This window comes from Anabrus simplex, chromosome 1 (genome assembly GCF_040414725.1).
Source record: "Anabrus simplex isolate iqAnaSimp1 chromosome 1, ASM4041472v1, whole genome shotgun sequence".
NCBI lineage: Eukaryota > Metazoa > Arthropoda > Insecta > Orthoptera > Tettigoniidae > Anabrus > Anabrus simplex.
The window spans coordinates 40,983,097-41,007,741 of NC_090265.1; the positions used below are offsets into that span (position 1 = coordinate 40,983,097).

Here is a 24,645-nt window from a genome sequence, read left to right on the forward strand (position 1 = left end):
TCTATGCCCGACCCTTCTCGTGTTGGACAGGTTTTTTTTTTTTTTGCTGGTATTTCATTATTATGCACTTACATGAATTGTTCTTTTATGAGTACATGTTTACATCACTTCAGGGAGTATTGCCAGCTCGTAACAGGAAGAATATTTTCCAGTGTCGATACTTCAAACCCACGTGTCCAACTTATCTGATGTACCCTTCTTCACTTTTCAGAAAAAAACTCACATCAGAATTTTGCGCCAAATGATGATAACCGGAGATGAGTTGAACCAATTGTGTGTAAATTATATTTGATGTACCTTTTAAATGTAAATGAGTCGTAAATAATTTTTTTAATGTCTGAATTCCCTTAATAATTTACGCATCTGAAGTTTTCGCCTGTATTTTTAGTCAAAAAAGTGCGTTAATTACACAAGAATACGGTGTATATATATCTGTCAACCTCATTCAGGTAATCATTACTTGGAAATTCTCCAGTGTTTCTTTTAATATTATTTAAACTTCTGTTGCAGATGTGATGAGTGTATGAAGTGCTTCCATTTCACTTGTCTGGATCCTCCTGTGAAGAAATCTCCTAAGCGCCGAGGTTACTCGTGGCACTGTGCTGACTGTGATCCCACGGTATGTAATTTATTCAAACTTCAGTATTTGTTTTTGAATTATAAGCATACGAATTATTAGAGCTCAACCGTTTCAGAAAGAAATTTGTTTCGTCAAGACCCAGCTTGAGATATGAAGTAGGCCAAAGATGAAGCGTAAATTTCTTCCTGAAAATTTTCCCTAACGAATTCATGCTAAATCCTTAAATACCAATTGGAAGTGTAAGATGATGTACATAGTATTCCGTATAGAGAAATAATAAGTAATAATATTATATGAGCTCAACCGTTTCAGAAAGAAATTTGTTTCGTCAAGACCCAGCTTGAGATATGAAGTAGGCCAAAGATGAAGCATTTTTTTACATCATAAAAGGTGGGAATCTAAAATATTGATGGAATTCCACACTTTTTCAGTATGGTCCTTAGGCAATCACTAGAATGTTCAGAATGTCCTACTTCGAATAGAGAGGTTGTTCCTCTTCATGAATCTACACGGCCATCTACTGATTGCTTTCAATTGTGAAATTTCTGTATTGCTTTTCTTTATTAACTCCTTCTCCTTTAACTCTAGCATTTCATACAAAACTGAATAGCTGTCATTTCTGAATCCAGTTACATATTTTAACTGTTCTTGTTATATTTTTGAATACTTTAATGATTTTCGTCCTGAAATGATAAGGTTGTCTTCTTGGCACATTGTAGCTGTTCTTTTTGTTTACACTAGTAGTCCAAATGAGATGGCACTACACAGAACTCATGTTGCTGGACACTTGCTGTTATTTTCTGCAAACACAATTTATACTGCGCATTGTAACTCCTGTTTTTCTTACCCATTGCCAGCCGCTATTCATGTCCTTATAAAGTGAAACCTCGTTAGTGCGTTCCTCATTACGGGAAAAGGCCTTAAATTCCTGAACTTCACAGGATAAGTTGCACGTTTGGCGAGCAAGCTGTTAGCCTCAGGAATGTTCAATTTTGCTTGCAAGTTAGCAGTAAGATTGCTTAATAATACTGTGAATCTATTTGTGCTTGTATTTCACATTCCATTCAGAAGTTAGAAATTTATTTTGTGTTGAGTGGTACAGTGAAGTGTAGCGAATGTTTGTCGTGTGATACGGTAGCCTGTATCAGGATTAGGAACATATAAACATATATATTGCATCACAAATTTTTGCTATTATCTCTCACTGAGAGTACGATCACATTTTTCCTAGCTCTGAAAATGTTATTTGTCATCCCTTGTGAAAGAAACGTGATTTACAACTCGGGTAAGAGCCGTCACCACAGTTGCGTGATTACAGAAAACGTGAGCCTATTTGTGCTTGTATTCCATTCAGAAGTTAGAAATTTATTTTGTGTTCAGTGGTACAGTGAAGTTTTTTTGCATGATACGGTACCCTATATCTGGCTTAAGAACATACCGTATTTGCTCGTATATTAGACCCCCTCTTGTATTAGGCCCCCCAACGTAATTCATCAGAGAAGAACGATGATTCCGCTTCAAAGCAGGTACAAGTCTTATTGCAGCTCTGATAACATTGCACAAATTTGTGAATAGTTTCGTCCGTACGACCTACGGCAATGAAAACGCGTCGAATCCCCGTGGTACATCTGTGTTTCATATTTAAGAAATGTCCGCCTCCGTAGCGTAGGTCTACAGCAGCTCTGATGACGTTGCACAAATAGGTGAATAGGCCTAGCTTCGTGTCCGACCTGCGCATTGCAAGCATGCATCAGCCATACTATATGTCTGTGTTTTGTAGTTAATAATGCCCGCCAGCGTAATGGTTAACACAATTAGTTGCTCTTCTCGGGAGTCTGACTTCGGTTCCCGGTACCGTACTGCCAGAGATTTACGAATGGCAGGAAGGTTGATATGCGGTAAAAGCGGTACATGTAACTCCCCTCCACTGGGGGTGTGTCTAAAAAGAGCTGTACCACCTCAGGATGAGGAAACGAGTTTACTTTAATTGAGAAATATTCACGGTTGTTGCTATTTATACAGCAGGTGAGATCATTAACAAAGTGGTCGTTTAATATCTCGTAACTCAGGCCAATATAGGTATATATTTGGAGAGAAGTAAGTTTAAAACGTGATAAAAGTTATCCAATTAAAACGATTGTTTTACTCGCCAACATACCTAATATAATAATAATAATAATAATTTTATGTCTCCATGTACTTTAAACGATTTTCAGAGACGCCAAACAAAACATACTAGGGTATGCATTAATAAAAGAAAGAGACAACGAACGTACGAAATTAACCATTATGATCATAAAACGCATTACCGCCACGCCTGTAGATATCCATAAATGTGGTATATTTTCCTGTTATTTTTATTCTTTCCATCAAACTTTTGGCACTATCAGGGCGATAATATACCTAACCTGAACAATGTGGTCTGCCTTATTTCATTGACAGCTGTTTACGTAAATCCTGATGTGATAAATGTAGAGAACAAGCATGAAATGTACTTAAAAATGATGGTCGGTGTTTCAACAGCCGCAGTTATCAAATGAATGTTTCCAGTTACTATGTATTACATTCGGAAGTACAACTCTTAACATACGCTAGTTATCAGCTGATGGTTTGGCATGCCTTCTACAGCACGGCTTTATTCAGAAAGGGTGGCTTCTGCTATATATACACCAACTGGGAATATCAGAGACCATCTCCAGAAACCATTTGGGAATCGATTCACATTGTTTAGACTCTATAGACGGGAACAAAATTATTTTCGAAAGGTTCAAAAAGACGGGACTTCGTATGCTATCAATTGCAGTGCACGGCTCAAAGAGAATGAAGCATGGCTAACGCGACTGACGAGATGGCAGTGAAGATGTCGTCACTTGGATTGCCAATATGCCGAAACAGGGCAGGGAAGTTGGCGGCGCAAGGCGATAATTCAAATGAAAGCAGTGATCAAGTTTACTGTGTGTTACGCCTACTGCTGAACTGACAGAGACAAATGACTGGCCATTAAGTTCTTTTGTATCAATATTTAATTATATGATAACACGATACCCTTATCCCTTTTATCTACGGGGTCGAGTGTGAAGTGAGACGAATCTTCATAGTGATTTTTTACGGCCGTATGCCCTTCCTGACATCACCTTCACCAGAGGAATTAATGAGATGTAACGAATGACGTGATATGAGTAACTAAAACGGACTTTTATATGTACCGTAGGCCTAAAAGTTGTGTTTACCATTTATTGTCTTTTTACATTAACAAATGCCATGATATGAGTAACTAAAACAGACTTTTATATGTACCGTAGGCCTAAAAGTCGTGTTCACCATTTATTGTCTTTTTACGTTTAGAAATACTGCCTTCCAACAAAAATAGTCAGTATAACTTAAATACATTCTAAGTTTGTTAAATAATAGTATAGAATGTTTACACATGCACTTTATAGCCTAGAAGTCATGTGTTCACTGCACAAAATTTTGAGGTTATCGCATATTGGAACCCCCTTTACTATTTTTGGCTGTGAAAGTGGGAAAGAAAAGGGGGTCTATACACAAGTAAATACGGTAATCGTGTGAAACTGACTAGCGTTGGGCATATTTGTCTTGTGATAGCCTAGGTACTGACACGGAAGAAGTGAAATTCCTTTCTAATGAAGACAATATTAAAATCTTCCAGAAAGTGGACTGGCATCCGCATTTTTAAGCTCGCAGAGGTCGCAAATGTTTAACTTGCAACTTCGAGTTCGACTCGATCAATTTGACTTGGTCAAAGTTTTCGAAATGGCAGTCAAAGTCATTCTATTCTGTCACAGTCACACATGGCCGAATATAACCTCCAATTCATTGTCTAGGAGTGTGACCAGAAAATAATGTTTTATAACCCACTGCTCGGAAATAAAAGGTTTCTACTAACATTTGTTTTAGAAAGAGTGTGATCTGCAATAATACTTGGATATTTTTATTGGCCCCTGTGCATATGTTTTCATATTTGTTGTTTGGTGTTTTTCATACCGTTAATTGAACTTATTTTATAAGCCCCAGCAGAAAAGGTTTTCATGTTTGTTCTCTCGTGTTTTTCACACCTTTTAATACTTTCCTCTCATCTTGTGAAATGGTAGATGTAGTTTTCACTGTACCTGTGGATACACAACGTAAAATGCCTTCATGTCGAAAAAAAAACGTATCTAGTGTTTCCATATCGCTGTTGGATAATTTTTATTCGTATATTCAGTATTACGTTTTCTCGTTTAACACGTTTATTTTTGTTGTCCCCTGCAGAAACGTCTTAACAAGGTTTTACTGTATAAAAGTGATTGGCACAGAGACCGGTATATGTGGGCTACCTGTCTCCCGCATGGTTATTACAAGCATCCTGCCAAAGATCAACCCTGTGCGTAGCTTACTGAGTGGTTCCGTTGCTGCAGTGTTACCGCTTGCACTTCTCAGTGGTGGAAATATTATGCGAGGTGTCAAATCAAAATGACTACACACAGTAGTTGAGGCCATATTATTGTTCTTCCTCTATCGGAGTTGCCGTATTGTTGATGTTCCGTGTCTGGATACTCTTCTCTGCCCATGTCCACATTTCCCTTCTGTCTTGTCTTCCATGATCTGTTGTATCAGGTTGTATTTGTTCATTTTGGAAGGTGTGACCAAAATAGTTTGCTTTACTGTGTTTTGTAAGGGTTAAGACTTCAAATGATTCCCAGCATAACAGAGTGCCTCCTCAGTGGTACATGGTCTGCGTGCAGGATCTTAAATATTCTAACCATTTTTATTAAGCAGATATAATGCATTAAAGGTAGTGGTCATCTCGTATATAATTTGAATGTGCCAGTGGGTCAGTTATTATTATCATAATCATCCTCCAACTATAGTTTCCCAGGTGTGGTATGCAAGTACTCAACACTTCTTTCTCTCCACCTCCACATTTATCACATCAGGATTTACGTAAACAGCTGTCCGTGAGATAAGACAGACCCCATTGTTCAGGTTAGGTATATCATCGTCGTGATAGTGCCAAAAGTTCCTCGACGGACAGGATAAAAATAAATAACAGGAAAATATACCACATTCTCTGTTTCTATCAAACGTGTCCTTGCTTTTCCCTTTGGTCTTTTACCTTCCACTCTGATTTTGAAGGATTTTCTTGCAGTTCTAACATTGCCTCATTCTCATTATGTGTCCATATCACAGAAGTCTACGCTTCTTTATAACACTGGTGACAGGAACATTGATACTGGCTTCCTTCGTATTCACTTCATTTTTGTCCCTTCTAGCATTTTAGTTCCTAATTCTGATGAATCTCATTTCTGTTGTTTGAATTCTGCTGAGGTCTTTGTTTAGAAGAGTACATGTCTTCAAACTGTGGATAAGACCTGATATAAAATCGGTGTGGAACATTGTTATTTTTAGCTTTCTGGGGTATATTGCTGTTCCAAAGCAGGTCTTTTGCTTATCGTAAAAGTTACATGATTTTTGGGTCCTGTAGAGTATTTCCTGCTTGACATGTTGTCTTTTGAAATTATTCTTGTGAGGGACTTAGAGTGGGGTACTAATTTTGTTTCCTCCAAATATATGTTTGAATTTCTTCCTCTTCTATCCAGTCATTTTTATGGTCCTTTGTTTTGCTCATTTTTAGTTCTTATTCTTTAAACTTATTGTTCCAAATAGACAGTTACTCCTGTACTTCTGTTTCTCCCTTTATCAACACATCATCAGCAAATACCAAGGTGTTTAGTTTATTGTCCATTTCTTTGATAGGCTTTATGATCCAGTGAAGCAATATACAGCAAATATTGGAAATGAGAAAAGAAATAATTACGCACCAAGACTGTGCGACTGTGACCTTTGTCAAAGGAGAGATTGAAAGTGTGTGGGCAGGGTTGTGATGTAGTTGATTGTGTTCTTGCATGTATTCATCCAGGTCGACAAGAACGTGGATGTGAGACCTGTGCAGTAACTACAATGGAGCTGTAGATGACATTACTTTTGGTCCACAATGGAGTAAGTGGTGTTGTTAATTTGCTGACATTAAGATTAACTTAGGCTATGATGTGAATATTGCAGTCATCATTGTAAGATAGGGCTGATAGAGGTGGGAGGGATATGTAGGCTGGAACAGGGGTAATCATGATGAGCAAGCAAGGCAAGATGACCTTACTATCCTCAGAGTAAAAGCTGTTTGAGCTTTAGCCCAGGTGTATTTCAGAGAGTTAGGTTGTACGGTGAGAGCATTTGAACTTAGAACGAGCCGTGACTTGTTTTTCGTATCGATAACGTGACAGCTCTCTGCCAAGTTCAGATCACGGGATGCAAGGCAAGCTTGTTAGCGAGTGATTGCCTGTCAAAAGATGCATATGTGAGCTGTGTGCTGTTCTGTTTTGTGTATTAAAAGGCAAAGTTTATTATGTCTTATATGTTTACTACTGCATAATGCTTGTTTATGATTTGTGTGTGTTAACTCAGTCAGCCCGTCAATTTCAAACATAATTTCAAGAAAGATTCCTGGGTGTGAAAGTCTCAGGCTTTACAATATTCATGTTCTTTATAATAAATTTAAGACCATAAAAATGTAAAGATTAAGAAACCAAACAGAGTATAGAATTCACCATATAAAAATTAGATGACATCATTCTTTACAACAAAGAAACCGTAGGCATCTTTTGCAACAAGTAGGAATTTCATATGTCCCTGTGCAAAAGGCTACTAAATTGTTAAAAGTTGGTAAGTAAGAACTTCTTGAAATAGTTCATGATACTGTGTTCATGATCTCTGCTGGCACTTGGCAATGACTGTTGGCTGGATCGTAGTTCAGATGCTGTCACTGCTGAATAATACTTGAGAGATGAAGTAGATCCTTGACTGAAATGTAAGGTATTGTTGGTGGTTAGGTTTAACGTAGTCATTACTACATCCATCATTCTTCCCTGTGTTGTATCACATCTTCTGCACTCAGACTGTGATCATAAAAGTTATTCATTTGGCAAAATGATGTTAAATTCATGTAAACTTGAACCGAATTTATATCAGGATTTGTCACACAAGTTCTTTAATTTCCTAAATGACTCAAAATGCTAAAATTTTATGATATGATCAACAAAGAAGATAGTTTAATTAAAAACAACAGATAGTTTAATTACGATTGATCCATATTTCAAATTAAGCCATTCAACTTATACACAAAAACATATCTTGCATCCGAGGGTCTTAAAGAGTACGGTCAACTCTCAATAACTCGGACTAAAGTGGGCGGAGATGTGTCCAAGTTACAAGAAGTCCATGTTACCAAAGGAAAATAACTTGTTCCTAAGAAATTAAAACTAATACCGTACATAACCTATACAGTAGTAATACTTCATATATACGAATAATCCCCACATCCTAATTTTAGGAAGGGAAATTTAGGAAAAATAAACTTTTTCTAATTACTGTATATATGGCATTGTCAAATATTAATACAGTAGAAGTTTGTTATAGCAAGAATTCATAAAGGTGAAAAATGTATTCACTGTAGCAGATTGTCGTTAGAAATATCCAGTTTTTTGTATAAGTCAGAAAAGATATCAAAAAAGGCATTAACATTGGTATGAAACAAAAATCAGTCAGTTTGAAACTTTTCAAAAGTTTTCGCGAATGAATTCAATACTACGGCTTACTTGTTTGTCATTCTCTAATTCTAATTCTATGTGAATGCACATATTCAGTTTCATTCTTAAAAATTGAAATAGCATCACTCCTGAGGTTTCTGTGGCAAACATTTCATTTTTATTACTTGCATTTAGTATGAAAACACTTGCGGCTGCTGTAGTGTAATGATCGCGTTTTCGCTAAAAATTTACATGGGCTTTAAAATAAATAAATAAATAAATAAATTAGCCGTATGAATCCCCTAAGGGGTATGGCCTCCTGCAATGCAGGGACAGTGCTCAGTTTAGCTCATCAGGTGAGCAGGTCCTGAAGAGCATTATTATATTGGTTAATCTGTAGTTTTTCATGATAACGTGTTACCGCATATTGTGCACTTGTGTAGTCTCACCCCTGAGTGAATGCAATGGTGTTTTTCTGGAACAACAATTCCCGAAAACTCACTGTTGCATTAATGACACATGTACACTTTTATCCCAGGGAGGGTTCAAGTTGCTTCTAGGTGAAAGCGTAAACTTGCACTCTTCGTTCTTGCATAGCTTCTTCTCCGAATGTTGTAGACGTTTCTTGTAATTTCTTGACCTTATCCTCCGTTGAAATTCTCTTGACATACATTACAAGTGCATCTCCTCCTTCCACTATGTGTTACGTGTTGAGTTATTATATCACTACTTCATGCAAACGTCTGTTTGACATTCGTCTTGCTAATCTCCCGAGTGCACAGAAGATGACCATCACGGTATCCTCTTCTTCAAAGCGTACAATTGTATGTTGTATTCTTCGCCTCTGTCATGAGAGCGTACTTCAACATATTTTACACTTGCACTGCTTCTTTCTGCAGTGTACGCGAGGATGATAATTTTATATTCACCACTTCATAAAAACCTCTTTTTATCAATTTTACTGTATTATGCCGTAGTGATCAGAGAGGTGACCTTCAGGTCTCTTTGTGGAAGCGCACTGTTGCATATTTCACTGCTGCACAGTATCTATAATATGTGTCTTGATCGACCTATGTTATCACAGGGCTTGAGCAAAGGTGTATCCCGTAATGTCAGTCCATTGTTTTCCTCCCCATCTCGCAAACCAGTCTGCCCATCTAGTTCTTTGCCTTCCCACGTTCCGTCTTCCTTGTCTGGGATCCCACATTGTCATTTTGTAGTTCCATCGATTTTGCTCCAGTCTCGCTACGTGTCCTCCCCATTTCCACTTTAGCTGATCGGCTGTCGTCAGAGTGTCTTTCATGCCGGTTCTCCTTCGTATGTCTTCGTTCCGTATTCTGTCTCTCAATGAGTCCTGGAGTATTTTTCTTTCCATTTTGCGCTGGCATATCTGGATCATTTTCCTTTGTTTTAGTGGGCTTTACTGAAATTTAAACAGACACGAGACTATATAACCTGTTCTTTGAAATCAGTGATGCATGCTCCCATATCTTGAGAAGTATCACTTTCTTACTTCATTTCAGTACCTAGTATTAAAATTAAGCGATCGTTATCTTCAGCCTTTACTTTTAATGAATTAACAACTGCTATCAGCCACGTTATATTTATGTACTTACTGCAAAAATATGTTCTTTCCTTCCATTTGAACTAACATATTTGTTTGGAGTCATGAGTTGGCGGGTATTGATTGGTCGTATTCTATATAAACATTGCGGTGTATAAATATCAATGACGGAAAAAATAATGTGCGCTAAATCATTCATGATAATGAAAGATACAGTGAAAGGGTTCTTGTTGTAACCAAAGTATAATACACAGTTTAATGTAGAAATTTTTGAGCGGCATAAAAGAAGCTGTTGTTACCACGGGGTTCTCACTATATGCCGTACTTATTATAGCAGACTGTTTCTTATCATTCTTCTTGCTACAGGACAAAATATGTCAGACCTGCATTACCAATTTGCAAATGTAATATTATTTCACTGGCACAAACCAATAACAACTCTGTGGAAATTCACAATATTTTCTTCATAATTGGCTAGGAGACATTTTGCAATGCTAGTTTTCCTATGGAAACTGAAGTTATTTCATTCAGAAACATGCGTTAGCCACCCACGACTAGCCTTGCAGCCTGCAGTTTTTAACTTTCTTGCTTTTGCTATAGGTTTCAGTCGACACATTTCACTCGTGACTGCATATTCAGTCTGTATTTTTTCTGTCTCATCTTTGCATTTGCTGTTTTTGATTTCTGGAAACTTCCCTTTTTCTCCGTGAAATGCATGTTGGTAACTGCTTGTCCATTCAAGATGAGCTTTATTTTCCTCCAGTCATGAATGGAATTCTCATCCTCATCGTACTCTGAATGTTACAGGGTAATGGGCATGACGAATATATACGTACTCATCTTTTACCGCGATTATCTGCTGGGTATGACGAGCTACTTTGCTGCGTCATGTATTGTCTCCCGCACGATGGCAGCAATTACTACATGTCATGTTTCTTGAAGCTTATTGGTGTTCATTCTACAACGTTGCGGTGCTACTTGTCCGCAGTAAGCCAAATATGGCAGCTTCTAGTTCAAAGCACACCAGGCAAATGCTGGGGCTGTACGTTAATTAAGGCCACGGCCGCTTCCTTCCCATTCCTAGGCTTTTCCTGTCCCATCATCGCCATAAGACCTATCTGTGTCAGTGCAATGTAAAGCAACTAGCTAGTTCAAAGCATAAGTTTGAAACGCTCGAACAGGACGACATTTTTCAACACTTTGAGAATTATTGTGACAATTTATCTTCTCATAAATCCAAAGATGAGTGGTTTGGTACAGATGAAGGTGAGTCTGATAGTAAAAGTGGTTCAGAGAATAAAATTCGTATTTACTGGTGCTAGTGGTGTAAATGTGGACTTCGACAATGAATCCAATCTCTTGGAATATTTTAAACAGTTCATAGGTGATGATATGTTTGAACTTATTGCCGAACAGACCAATGTGTATGCTAAACAGTTTTTAGAAGCCCATCCGAACTTGAAACCATGGTCACGAGCAAGAGATTGGGTGGATACAAATCCAACCGAGATAAAGACACTGATTGGACTTCTAATGCTGCAGGGGATAGTTCATAAGCCAGAAAACAGTACGTACTTCTCAAAACAGGAAAGTATCGCAACCCCTTACTTTTCGAAAATTATCTCTGAAACAAATCACTGCAGTTCTAGTGAGGTAAATCACGTAAATGACCATGAAGTTAATGTAAAATCTTTCACAATGTCAATAGTATGATGTGTAATTCGTAAATATTACTTTCTTTTATTTGTTTTAATTTTAAGAATTAATATAATATGAACAAAACACTCAAATTTCAACCAGGTAAATGACCTTGCAATTAATGCAAAAATGGTTAAACATTTCACTAACATTAAAATTAATTAATTAAAACTCCTTTATTATACTTTATCACAGATGAATGATATTAATGATATTACTAACTTTTCTGTCTATCCTGCTGTGTAACAACAATCTGGTGAAAAATGTACACAGGGTAGGTTACACCAAGCACATCAATAACACCCAGTTATGAGGTTAATGTGGAGCTTTTCTTTAGCCATGAAGGAGCTACTGTAAAACAGAAACACAATAAAGCTGTCAAGCTTCTTTCGTGAAAAGTTTTTATGTTGCCACCTGGGCGACTGCCCTAAATGCAAATCAGTGATTGATTGATTGATTGATTGATTGATTGATTGATTGATTGATTGATTGATTGATTGATTGATTGATTGATTGATTGATTGATTGATTGATTGATTGATTGCCTTTGAACAGTCATCTTGTGTGCAGTCCTAGAGTGTGTATAGAATGGCTGTAGTTCAGGGTCTGAAGTAAAGTCTATAACACCAATAAGTAAGTCCAGAGCTTCATGAGCACTTGACAATTTCAGCTTAGACAAGGTTCGTTCTTCCTCCTTGGTCACCTTCTCATCCTTAGTGGTAGGAGACAGGAAATCACGGGCTTCTTCTTCTTCTTCTATCTGAATCTGGTGGCCTGGGTCTCCATCTTCTGTATCTAACCAGTCATGAATGTGTCTTAGAGTGGGCCCTGTTTCACCGGTCGCTAACAGGGACTGAAGATAATCAGTGGCCTCACAACCCTCCAAATTATACTTTACATCTGTGTCAGAAAGAAGTTTATTCCAGCAGTTGCTAAGTGTAGAAGTTTTTATTTCATGCCAAGCAGAAGCCCAGTTCAAAATTTTTGACTTGATTTTGTAGATGTGAATGTTCTTCTATGTTCTTTGGCCTCACATGTCGTTGTCTTTGTACTGAGATCCCCCCAGTACCACCAACACTTCGTCAAGAAACTTCCTTTTGTACAATCCTTTGCATGCCAAAATAGCACGTTGGTCCATTGGTTGGGTAAGCTAAGTGGTATTGGGAGGCAATGCCAGGCACTTAATTTTTCCATCTCTGCTACACATCTTCACAGACTTTTGTCTAGCGCCTGACACTCAGGAGCCGTCATCGGTTATATTCGGTGTCACTCGGCTCGTAGTGCTGAACGCATTGTGTCGTCACAAGTCCCGCTCATCTTTCATTCTTTGAAAATCTTTGAGTGAAATAATTTAGCTAGTGTATTATTTAATTCTATCGTGTCGTCACAAGTAATTAATTAAGGTAGTGTATGAAATTTAATTCTAAAATAGAGGTGTGTGCAGTATCTTCTACCGGTACATCCTATAATTATACACAAGTCTTTCTTTCTTTTCTTGCAGTGTATGCATTCCCGAATATCCCGCGCGGAAAGATGCTCGCTCCCAATATGTAGCGTGCGGTAGTCAGATGAAGTTTGTAAAAACGTGGATTGAAGTTTTTTCTTTGAGAATTTTGGAGTGAAATTATTAAGCTAGTCAGTAGTCATGAATAACTTTGTGTGCACAGTATGTTCTACATCTTTTAATTATAGAAAAAACTTGAATCGTCATTTTCAGACGAAACATTCAGGTGATGCAGTGAAATTTACATGTGACTTCTGCAGTTTCAGCACTCATAATAAGTACAATTTAAAGTGTCATCTAAGTGCGAAGCACGTAAATCCACGCACAGACAGTGTATTAGTGAAAGTAAGATGTCCAATTTGTTCAGAGTTACTGTACTCAAGAACGGATGCGGTGCAACATTATACGAACAATCATGACATTTCTATTTCACACGAGACTCTGGAATTCTCCAGTAGTGAGGAGTTTTACAGCTGGAAGGCGAACACTGAGAAATACCATGTCTGTGAGTACGTCACATGGCGCTCTAAATATGTAAGTAAAATTGACGGTTCTACAAAAATGTCTTTTGTTTGTCATCGCGATGGTTATTTTAGGACTAAGGGGCAGAACATACGGCATGATAAAATTTTGGGAACAAATAAAATAAACGGCCATTGTCCATCGAAAATAGATGTTACATTCAGCTCATCAGGAAAAACAGTTGCTAATTTCTGCAAAACCCATGTCGGTCACCAACCAGAACTGGGTCGTCTGAGGCTGACAAAATTAGAGAGGGAAGATATAGCAAGTAAAATAGCCATGAAAATTCCCTTTGATAAAATTCTTCATGATGTTCGATTTTCTATAGGTTGTTCAGATATAGATCGCATACATCTTCTCACCAGGAAAGATCTGTTTAACATCGAACAACAGTGTAATTTAAAATCTGAGGCAGTACGGCATCGAAATGATTGCACGAGTGTTGAAGCTTGGATCCGTGAAGTGGATACACTAGGAGATGTAGTGCGTTTCTACAAGGCACAAAGCATTCCTTCCTCGAATTCGCAGTTAAACATAGAGGACTTCGTGTTGATTCTTATGAACGAATCACAAAGGGAAATGCTTGAAAAATATGGTTCTAACTGCATTTGCCTTGATAGCACACACGGGATGAATTCATATGGATTTGAACTGACTACACTGCTAGCTATCGACGAAAATTGCCAAGGTTTTCCGTGTGCTTTCATGCTGAGTAACAGGTCTGACACGACAGTCATGGAAATATTCATGTCGGTTTTGAGAGAGGCTATGTCTCAAAAACTTGAGCCTAAAGTTTTCATGTCGGACATGGCGGAATCATTCTACAATGCCTGGATGAAAGTAATGCTTCCTCCCAAGTTTCGACTTTTCTGTTCCTGGCATGTTGACCGCGCGTGGAGAAAAAATCTTAGTAAAATTAAAGGAAGGGAAAAGCAGGCTGAAACTTACAAGATATTAAGGATTCTGCTAGAAGAGAAAGATTCGGGTGCATTTTCGAGGATGTTAAATCAGGCATTAACTGATTTAAAAAGTGACCCGGACACTCTGGAATTTGCCCTGTATTTCGAGCTGCATTATAAACACTGTGCTTCTAGTTGGGCGTATTGCCATCGCCTCCATGCAGGTCTCAATACCAACATGCATTTGGAGCGAATGCATGGAATTATCAAGCACATTTATATGGGCGGGAAGAACCCGAAAAGGTTGGACATAACCATCGATATCCTGATGCGGTTCTTAAGAGATAAACTTTTTGAGCGTCTCATTTACTTACACAGAGGTAAAGTAACAAGTAAACTGTCTGAGATAAGACGCGGACATACGAAAGCACTGTCTCTTTCATCAGAAAATGTTATCTACGATGGTGACTTGTGGAGAGTACCATCTGCCAATAGGCATGAAATATACGAAATTAGGAAAACAGATGAAAGAGACTGCAAGTGTAATTTAACATGCAGTGAATGTAAAGTCTGCATTCATGCATATATATGTAGCTGTCACGAGTCAGCCATCAAATTCAATATGTGTAAGCATATCCATCTGATAGCAATGCAGTCTGCTGAAGAAAAAAATACAGACAATTCCAGCACAGAAAATGACCTTGTTATTCAGGAACGCCCATCTAAAGAGGAAGAAGAAATACTCATAAATGAGATTCGCAGTCCGCTGAAGAAAAATTCGGATAACGATGTACAACAAAGAAAAAGAAAACTTAGAGAAATGTTCGAACAAATTCTTGCAGAAGTTGAGGATATTGAAGATTCTGAAATTGCTGAGAAACACCTTCAACCTATAATACCTACAATACGGGCCCGGAAATCCATGACGGCACACAACACATCGTCTACACACATGCCATCTTCTTCTAAAAGAATAAATTTCGAACCGCAAAGAAGATTATTCTCCACTAAAAAAAGACCTTATCAAAGAACAGCCTCATCATTGTCAAGACCTACTGTAGACGAGCAAGAAGTAATCTGTGCAAATTTATTACTCCGCTAAACTACATACCACAGCCATGTAATAAATATATGTAGTTGTATCTTCCCTAGTTTGTTCCACGGTGATATGTTTCTCATCTTTCGGATAATATAAATAGAAATCTCTTTGTTTACTGTATTTTATTAGCTAACATTTTGAGTGTGAACAATAAGTTATTTACAGAATATGTGCAATTTGATAGGTGACATTGAAAACTGAACTATAAGTGTTGAAACTGTGGTCATAAGTCGTTCTACAGGATTGAGCGTGAACAATAAGTCATTTACAGAATCTGTGCAAAATATGTCAAGTGATATTAGGAACTAAACTATAACTGGGATAAAGATCGTTCGACAGGAACTATAAAATGAGTTTCAACAATCCTATTCCCGGTGCTTCTGGAGATGTAGAACGAATTTGGTAAGCCTACTTTTATGATAAATAATTTTCCAGTATATGTACAGTCCATATACAGTTGTAAGAGGAAGACGTCTCATCCTAGCAAAGAAAAGTTAAACGTTTTATCAGCTCGTTCCCCTTACAATATTATATGGGCCTCCATTATAACGATATGATATGAATATTTGTAAATAGGTATGCCTTTCATAATAATATTAGCAACTAATTTTCTCTTAATATGTTAGAAATAACAAGTACCATTAGAACCCGTTATAAAATGGGCACGCAATAGCATTGTCATTCTGTTCACAATACACTCAACTCGAAGGAAGTGTTAATCCTTAGTTTCGAAACGCTCAAGCAGAGGGAGGATGTGGCTAAATATCGGGCGACAACGACCATGCACGAACTTAGCCAATGATGTCTCCTGAATGTCAGGCGCTAGACAAAAGTTCTTCACAGTTGGGTGTGCTAGAGCGTTGTCTACAAGTAAAACAGCCGTGACGTCATTAGGAGCAATCTTTAGATCTTCGATTTGAAATTGTCGCACTTCAAGAACAAACTGTTTTTGAAACCATTCCACTGTGATTTCTTGGGTGAACCATACATTTTTGGAATTTTTATAATGCACAGGTAGAGTACCTTCTATTTATGATGTTCTTAAGCACACAAGACTGGCAAGATTTGCCAACTATAACTGATTTAAGGCGATGACTTCCATCTGCATTTGCACACAATAAGGCCAAAAGTTTTGCTTTGCCAGGCACTTAATATTTCCAACATCGTTAGACCGCTGCTGCACATGCAATTTACGTACAGCATTTTCCAGATTTATATCACCAAGCAACTTCAGTCGTTTTCTACTGGAAACTGTTGTTTCAACATCACATTGCACAGCAAACTTCTTTAGTTTTTCCTTGTTCTTTTCTATGTCCAAAGCTGTTTGTTTTGTTTGTTTTACTATGTCATATTCTTTACACATATTTGCCACAGAAAGACGGGAATCTAACTTTTTAATAAGTTTCCAGTTCTCTGCAACACTTAGAGTAACGTTCTTTCTCTTCGTTGATGCCATTGTTACGCATGAGCTCCGCTTGACTGGCTGAAACCAATGGCCAAGACTCGCTGGTTATGACATGGTATGCTGCTTGCGTTTAGTGAAGATGGTGGGATGGTGGGGGCGTTGCAAGATCTCTGCCGGCCCCTTGAATTACCTGTAACATTTTAGTCTGCCAGAATTTTCTTTTCTCAAAAAACATCAGAGTTGGCTAAGATCCCACATATCAGGATCCGAGTTAACAAGCGGTGACTGTACTTCAAATTAACGTTATTTTGAATTAAGGAGTTTTTACTGTAGTTCTTCCTACCCCTTCAAGACACTGTCCCAAAATTAGTACAGGGTTTATGGAGCGTGTTATGAAGTTGTGACCACATGCAACATTTCACCTACTTCTACCAGAGTCAAGCCTACAATTTCAACAGACCAGTCGGTAAATCCTACTGGAACTGGCTAACCCCATCATTATAGTGCATTCTCACATTCATCACCATGTTTTACCTGTTATGCAAGTGTATATCTAGAAGCTGCTTAGTCGGGGTGGTAAAGGCATGCTCAGTTCACCCATAAGGACGTGGTTTATTTTCCCATCAGGCAGCCGGAAAAATTAGGAACGAGATTTCCTCTTGTGAAAATTAAATTACTCATGGCCCTGAGGTTCACTCAACCTGCACCTAAAATGAGTACTCGGTTAATTCCGTGGGACAAATGCAGCCAGGTTAGTGACTCCATCCCACTTAGTGCTGAGGTTACAAATATTGGAAGCCTTTTCCTTCCACTCCTCCAAGGGCACAAATTAATTGCATGGTATTCTCAGAACTATAGAATTCTTCCTAATTAATATGGAACTTGTTAAATGATGTCAATTTGTGGTGTTTTTTCTCTTCAATGTTTGGCTCCTTAAAATAGCAATCATCAACGATCATAATTTCTTAAAACTGTAGGTATGTACATGATCTGTCATTATGTTAATTAAATATATATTTAATGGCATTGCATATTCATCTTTGATTAGCTTTGGTCAGAATAGTTTTCACTGATAAATCTGCAATATCCATGTCTCCTTCAACAAATAATTTACAGTTAGATTGGCCTTTACAGCATTATATAATGTCCTCACTTCTATCCATGTTCAATAAGTTGGGTCTAAAGGAATGGATCAAAGAACAGGTTTTAAAATTATTTGTTAATATTCTTAGTTCTTAGATTTATGAGATTTATTGATATGATATGCCTGAATATCTTAAACAGTTGGTTTAATGAAAGATACTGTTAAACTTTTGATATCTTATTTCTGGTATATGTGTTGTGTATGTTTTGTTTACTGTATGTTATCCTAACCCAGAAATGTCAGTTTTCTTATTACTGTATTTACTTGTGATATAGATGTTGATTCCCATGGGGAACCTGAAATATTTGTCCCAAATGAGTAAGTTTATAATACCAATATAGTTGGTCCGTTATTGGACATTATACATTTTCCACCTAACTCATTCCTGGTTGCCAACATTTCGCCCCAATGTGCTAATTTGAGCTCATCAGTTGGTAAATAGCACACATAGCAAGATGCATGGCTAGTGCATAGCATGGGGGCCATCAGATGTGTTTACTTGTGTATAATGCATATTTTTATCATATAGTAATGTATTATTCTGCGATATCTAGTTTTGTCATAATTATATATGCCAGAAACAGGATACTGGAAACAATGATACAATCCCATACATCACTCAAGCATGTTGCAAGCGCTCAGTGGAAATTTTTACTAGCTACTGCAGTCAAAATGGATGTACAATAAGAGCTTATTGAGGCTGAAAGGGAGATGATTATCAGTGCCCACCGATTTGGTCATTCCATCTGCGAGATTTCTGGAAGTTCAATATGGAAGGCACTTTCTTTAGTTTTCCCTTGTTCTTTTCTATGTCCAAAACTGTTTGTTTTGCTATGTCTTATTCTTTACACATATTTGCCACAGAAAGACCGGACTCTAACTTTTTAATAAGTTTCAATTTCTGTGCAACACTTATAGAAACGTTCTTTCTCTTTGTTGATGCCATTGTCTGATGTTGAAGCCTGTCTGGCAGTATTCTACAGTGACTGATGTAGTTGTGAAATGGAAATGTGAACTCTCAATGCCTTTGCTGTGTGGTGAAGTTAAACCGTGAAACTTCATTAGAAACCATGGCCAGAGAGTTTCTGAGTACTGGTACCATTCGTTGGGAGGTGTTTGTACTTGGATTCCATAGGCGTGCTGCAACACATAAACCAGGGATCACTAAACTGAATGCTTGCTGCTGATTACACATCATCTGTGGGCTCTAGAATAATGTAATAGAATCATGGAGTGAGGAATCACATTACATGTTGTGGCAGTCCAGTGGACATGTATGAACCTGAAAAATGCCAGGTGAGCGTTACTTACCGAAGTGCACTGTTTTCACCATGAAATTTGGCAGAGGCAATGTTATGGTGTGCACCTATATTGCATGGTTTGGTTTTGGTCCACTGGTTATTGTTCCTCGAACCATAAATGCTGAAGACTGTCTGGCAGTATTGAACAATTCTATGCTACGTATGCTGTGGCAGGAATTTGGAATTGACCCTTTACATTTTCAACATGACATTGCATCTGATCATTAAGCAAAGGCCATAACCAAATGGTTTGTTCAAATGGGATTGAATGAAATTGATTGGCTGGCTCAAAGCTCTGATCTCAACTCAGTTGAACATCTCTTGAATGAGTTACAGCATTGGTTGACAGCCAGACCAAACTGCCCCAAAACAGCTACAGAGGTGTTTGTTGTGTTGCAGGAGGAATGAAAGAAAATACCTGCAGACTTCTTCCAAAACTTTGTATTGACATTGATTGGCAGGTCCATACTCTTAAGCGATTCTCAAATTAGATATCAGCTAGTGATCAGAACCGAGTTAGCACCCAGCCTCAATATGGTCTAACCTGTACATAACTGTATAATACTTATTGGCAAAATGAATAGCTTTTTGAAAGATCCTAGGACTCCCTAGACAAACTTTTTAACCCCTGTTTCATGTTCATCCATTTTATATAGCACTATCCATATCATCTGAAACTGCCATCTTCACTTACTTTTGTGCAGTCAAATTTCTGCTTGTAACATATTCCTTGATTTCTCTTTTTAAGTAATATTGCCAACATAAATTGTAAAAGTCCAATTTTGTTTTTGGAACTGCTGTATGTTTCTACTGTATACTTACTGGTTTATGTTGAGCAGAGACCATACCTATATTACATAGATGTTCCAAAAAATAACTGAGAAGACTAGCTATTTTTAAAGGTTGTGTACTTCACATTCTCATTGATTCATATATACTGTATTCTCTTCTGTGGGTCATTGGCCATACCTGCTACCATCTGCAGGCACTAGGCAGGCACTTGAAGAACCAGTATGATGGGAGTGGCCTTTGTTGAAGAAAGGATGCTAGAAATGAGACTTTGCTGGTATGAACATGTTTAAAAGAAATCAATTAACCTGCGACACAGCTGTGGCTTCCAATCTGGAAGTAAATATGCTAAGATCTCGTGGGAGGCCAGAGCAACAATGGATGGACAGTATTCACTGTAACATGAGGGCAGGAAGTCTGATGTTCTCCGACGTGCATGACGGAGGGAAGTGGAGACAGCAAACAAGAAGAGCAGACAGATCTTGTGACTTAACCTTTTCACTGCTGCGATCAAGTATACTCAAACCGGACTTTGTGCCGCCAGAGCTGCGGTTGAATATACTCGATCCGCCTTATATGCTTATAAATGTGTTATATGCTTCTGCCATCTATTAATCATGCTTTAAACTTAGGTAGTTTATATTTTTTCCGTAAGTAGTTCTGCAGGAAAAGTTTTTCTTTTTTCACAGTTGTAAACTCGTATTTGAATGATGGGTGCCATGTATGAACGTATGCGTCTGGAGGAAATCTTACACTTTTAGAGGAGATTGAGTCTGATGTGGATTCTGATTGTTGTGGTAGTGATATTGAAGGTATTAGTGAAGTGATAGGGAATTGATAGAGGTGATGATTTGCTGCCAGAGAGAGGAAGAAATGACACTGAACTAGGCCTGCCCTTATGGTCGGACGACGAGTTTACGCCAAAGTCACATGTATTTCAAGCGCCAAACCTAGCTATGTCAGATAATAATTTGACCCCTGAATGCCCTGAAATGGATTATTTCGAGGTATTTGTGATTGAAGAGATGTTGGCAAGGGTAGCGGACGAAGCAAACAGATTTTATTAACAGACAGTTGATGTTAAGGGGCCCATAGACGTGCAGTATTATTGCACAAAATACGAGTTTGTGCAATAAATAGAATCGTGTGGAGATAATGTTGATAGTTGTGCAATATATTGTGCAAAGCGGTCATAGACGTACAATATGCGTTGCAATATATAGTCAGTCCATGCCGGTATTTTATTTGGTGATTATATTGAGTGACATTGATCTTTGCTGCATTTTCATTGCCGTGGGCATAAGTGCCAAAAAGAAGCAGAAACGGAAAAGAAGCACAAGGGTCAAACAGTGGTTTCTAGACAGAGAAAAGTACACTCATGAAAATTTACTCAATGAACTGAGAAAATGGGAACCAAATGATTTTCGAAACTTTCTGCGCATGAATGGTGAATTGTATGATGAACTCCTCGCTTTGCTCGTAACATCCCACAGAGCCGGAAAACCATGGTACACTTCGATAAACTCCAAAATAAACTTTTTCTCCTCCTTTTTGCCTGCCATCACGATACCTTCTCCAACGCATGTTGATACCAACTGGCAGGAGGACAGGATATTGCACAATATTGCCAACACACAGCACAGTATTTTGCGATTTGCGCAATATATTTCAAACTTTCTTGATTTCGTACAATATATTGCACAACTCTTCAATATTAAATACACACTATCAATTTTATTGCACAAACCCCGATATTGCGCAATAATATTGCACGTCTATGGGCCCCTTTAAGTTCATAGCAAGTTCCGCTCTACTTTGATCAATATTGTGTGTTTAATCTTTCTGCTATTAATCGTGTGTATGGATTGGTATTCTGCTTACTTATAGTAGACACAGCCCCATAATGCAAACTAAAATTTCTAAGCATCTTCCGAATGGACATAATTTTTGCCACATTATGTGGAATCGAAACCTGGATGCCAAACATGAATTGTCTCCAACACTGTAGGAACAAACTGGTGAGTTAAAATAGGGTCTCAGAATATTATTCTGTAGTTAGTGCTTGTATTTTATGTTCAAAGTGGCAATAATATTTGATGAGGTTGTTGGCTGAAATAATCCAGCACTGGGGTCTCACCAGCCTGTCCAAGAATTCAGCAGCAAAAAGGTTAAGTGAGAAGACCACTAAGAAGACAACTTTGTTCTTCCTATTCCCAATGTCCCTTGTGGTTTGTGTTATTTGTAACTGCTTTTAATGATATGTTGGTTTGTGTTTTTTAATATCAGTGTTTAAGCTAAATACGAGGGTTGGGGCAAAAGTCATGGCAACTATTTTTTTCTTGAAGATACCAGTCCGGTTGGAAAATGTGACATATACAGACGAAAGGATAAGGTGTTAACTACATGTGTGGACAATGAATAGCACTGAAATATCGTAACACACTAATTTATTACAGTAGTATACAGGGCAGTATGGCCTTCCTGGTGCAAAAGAATGACAACACAGTACACATAAAGTTGACATGACAAACCTGGGCCTAAAGACCCTCAAAGAAGTCCCCTGCTACTGACACCACACGCTGTCAACGATGTGAGAGGCGCTGAATACCCATCTGCCTCAGCATTTGCTGCACCATGTATGAATCGGGTCACCTGTTGGCGCACAGCATTAGCAGTGTCCTCTTGTGTTGCAAACCACCTACCACGTAGTGGTTCCTTAATCTTTCGAATTAGATCAAAGTCACGGGGCGAAATGTCGGGAGAGTACGGTAGGTGCCCCAATTCTTCCCATCCTCAACATCTCTGTAGCTGCCCTACACACTCTGCTTTATGTGGTTTTGCATTGTCGTGCAGGATTATTGCACTGTCCACAAGATCTGGACGTTTCTACCGAATGCCACGTCATACCTGTCGCACCAGGAAGTCCCTGTAGTACTGTGTGGTCACTGTTCTGCCACGTGGTACAAAGTGGCAAACAATGACACCCCTGACGTGACTGGGGAAGGATTCTGTCTGCCTCCTTGGTGATCCAGCACGTTGCCACTCCGCAGACTGACGTTTCAGTTCTGGTTCGTATGCCCTGGCCCAAAATTCATTGATGGCGATTATTCGTGACAAGAATTGATCACCGTACTGCTGCCAGCGTGCAAGGTGGTCGGAGCATATTGCATAGCGCACCCACCTTTAAACTTCCGTCAGTGCATGCGGTACCCATCGCGATGTGATTTTGCGCAGTTGCAGTTCATTACGCAATATCCTATGGACAGTGCATTTCTCGATGCCACTTGCCCTCTCTAACTCCAGTAGCGTCTATCGTCTGTCTTCATCCAGGAGCTGTTCGATGACGGCACGTGCCACTTCGGTCCGTACACTGACAGGTCGTCCCAAACGTTGCTCATCACTGGTTGACACACGTTCGTGTTGAAACTTTCCTACCCACCGTGCTACTGTACGGTATGGTAGGGCATTATTCCCAAGAGCTTCCACTAATTCACTGTGACATTCCATCGCATTTCTCCCTCGGAGAACGGCTATTTTGATGTAAGCGCGCTGCTCAACACGGGTTACTTCCATCTTGCACATCACTCACCAACTGACTGATTTCACAGCCCTCGCTGCGCTACTACCAGCTATTACAGAGCCATCTGTTGTTCTGCATACACACTATGCCTGCAGAACTTCCATACGACACATATACGTTTGTGATCCGTTCACATATCTACAAGAAAAAAATAGTTGCCATGACTTTTGCCCCAATCCTTGTATTAATTGTGTAGAAACTAACCTTGGGAGAAAAATACATTAAAAAAGAAGGATGTAACCAAGCTGATGATACGATAGAAATATTCCTTAGAGAGAACCACTTGATAAAGGAACAAATGGAAAAATATTGCATTAGTGTCGACCATAACTCTCCAGGGTATGCTTCTGTTCATCTCATCCACAAAAAGTACATTTTCTTTCCCATGTATTTCCTCAAACCAATAATATTCTTATGTGCTTAAAGAATTCATGGGAAAGAAAGTAACTTGGGGTCAAAAGAAATTTGAAGGAAACATCAGTCGCACCTTACTAGCATATTGTAGTTGCTCTTGTTTTGTGAGTATTCTAATGTATATTGTTTTTGTGTGTTTTACAGGAGACAGAGTCGGACAACTAACGGAAATTCTTGACTGAGGAACATCTGTGTGTTAGTAGATAGTATTTGTTCTTTGTACTCTGTCCAGTTCAGTTTTTAGAAAAAAATCTCAATAAATGGAAATCAGAGTTTTTAATAGTGTTCCTTTATCCAAATGCAAAATTAAATCTTGTATATAATCAGTTTGAAGTCGATTTGTAGGATGAAATATTGGATGAAGCTGTTGCTGTGAGGAGAGACCCTCCAATTCCTGGAGGTAAAATATTTATACTATTATAAAGAGAGGTGATTTGCAAGTTTGTTTGTATGTGGAGTGTCATCTTGGGTACCACTCATTCTTTTACTACTGTATTAGAAAGCTTATTTTTTCTAGATTATTATCTACATGAGTAGAGTAAACCAGGTAAGTCACAAAAAGG

At 38.3% G+C, this 24,645-nt stretch overlaps 1 protein-coding gene across 3 annotated transcripts in view; it reads left to right on the plus strand.

The window, feature by feature from the left end:
- Nucleotides 1-24,362, plus strand: part of LOC136883899 (PHD finger protein 14) — a 319,931-nt gene extending 295,569 nt beyond the window's left edge. For 2 of the 3 annotated variants that reach the window (XM_067156006.2, XM_067156008.2), the window contains exons 16-17: nucleotides 511-619; nucleotides 6,501-6,581. In XM_067156006.2, coding sequence (XP_067012107.2) covers nucleotides 511-619; nucleotides 6,501-6,536 — 145 coding nt within the window. In that variant the 3' untranslated portion in view covers nucleotides 6,537-6,581. Of the gene's footprint in view, nucleotides 1-510; nucleotides 620-6,500; nucleotides 6,582-24,226 lie in introns of those variants that run through there. The other variant, XM_067156007.2, reaches the window with a different exon arrangement.
- Nucleotides 24,363-24,645: the final 283 nt, after the last annotated feature.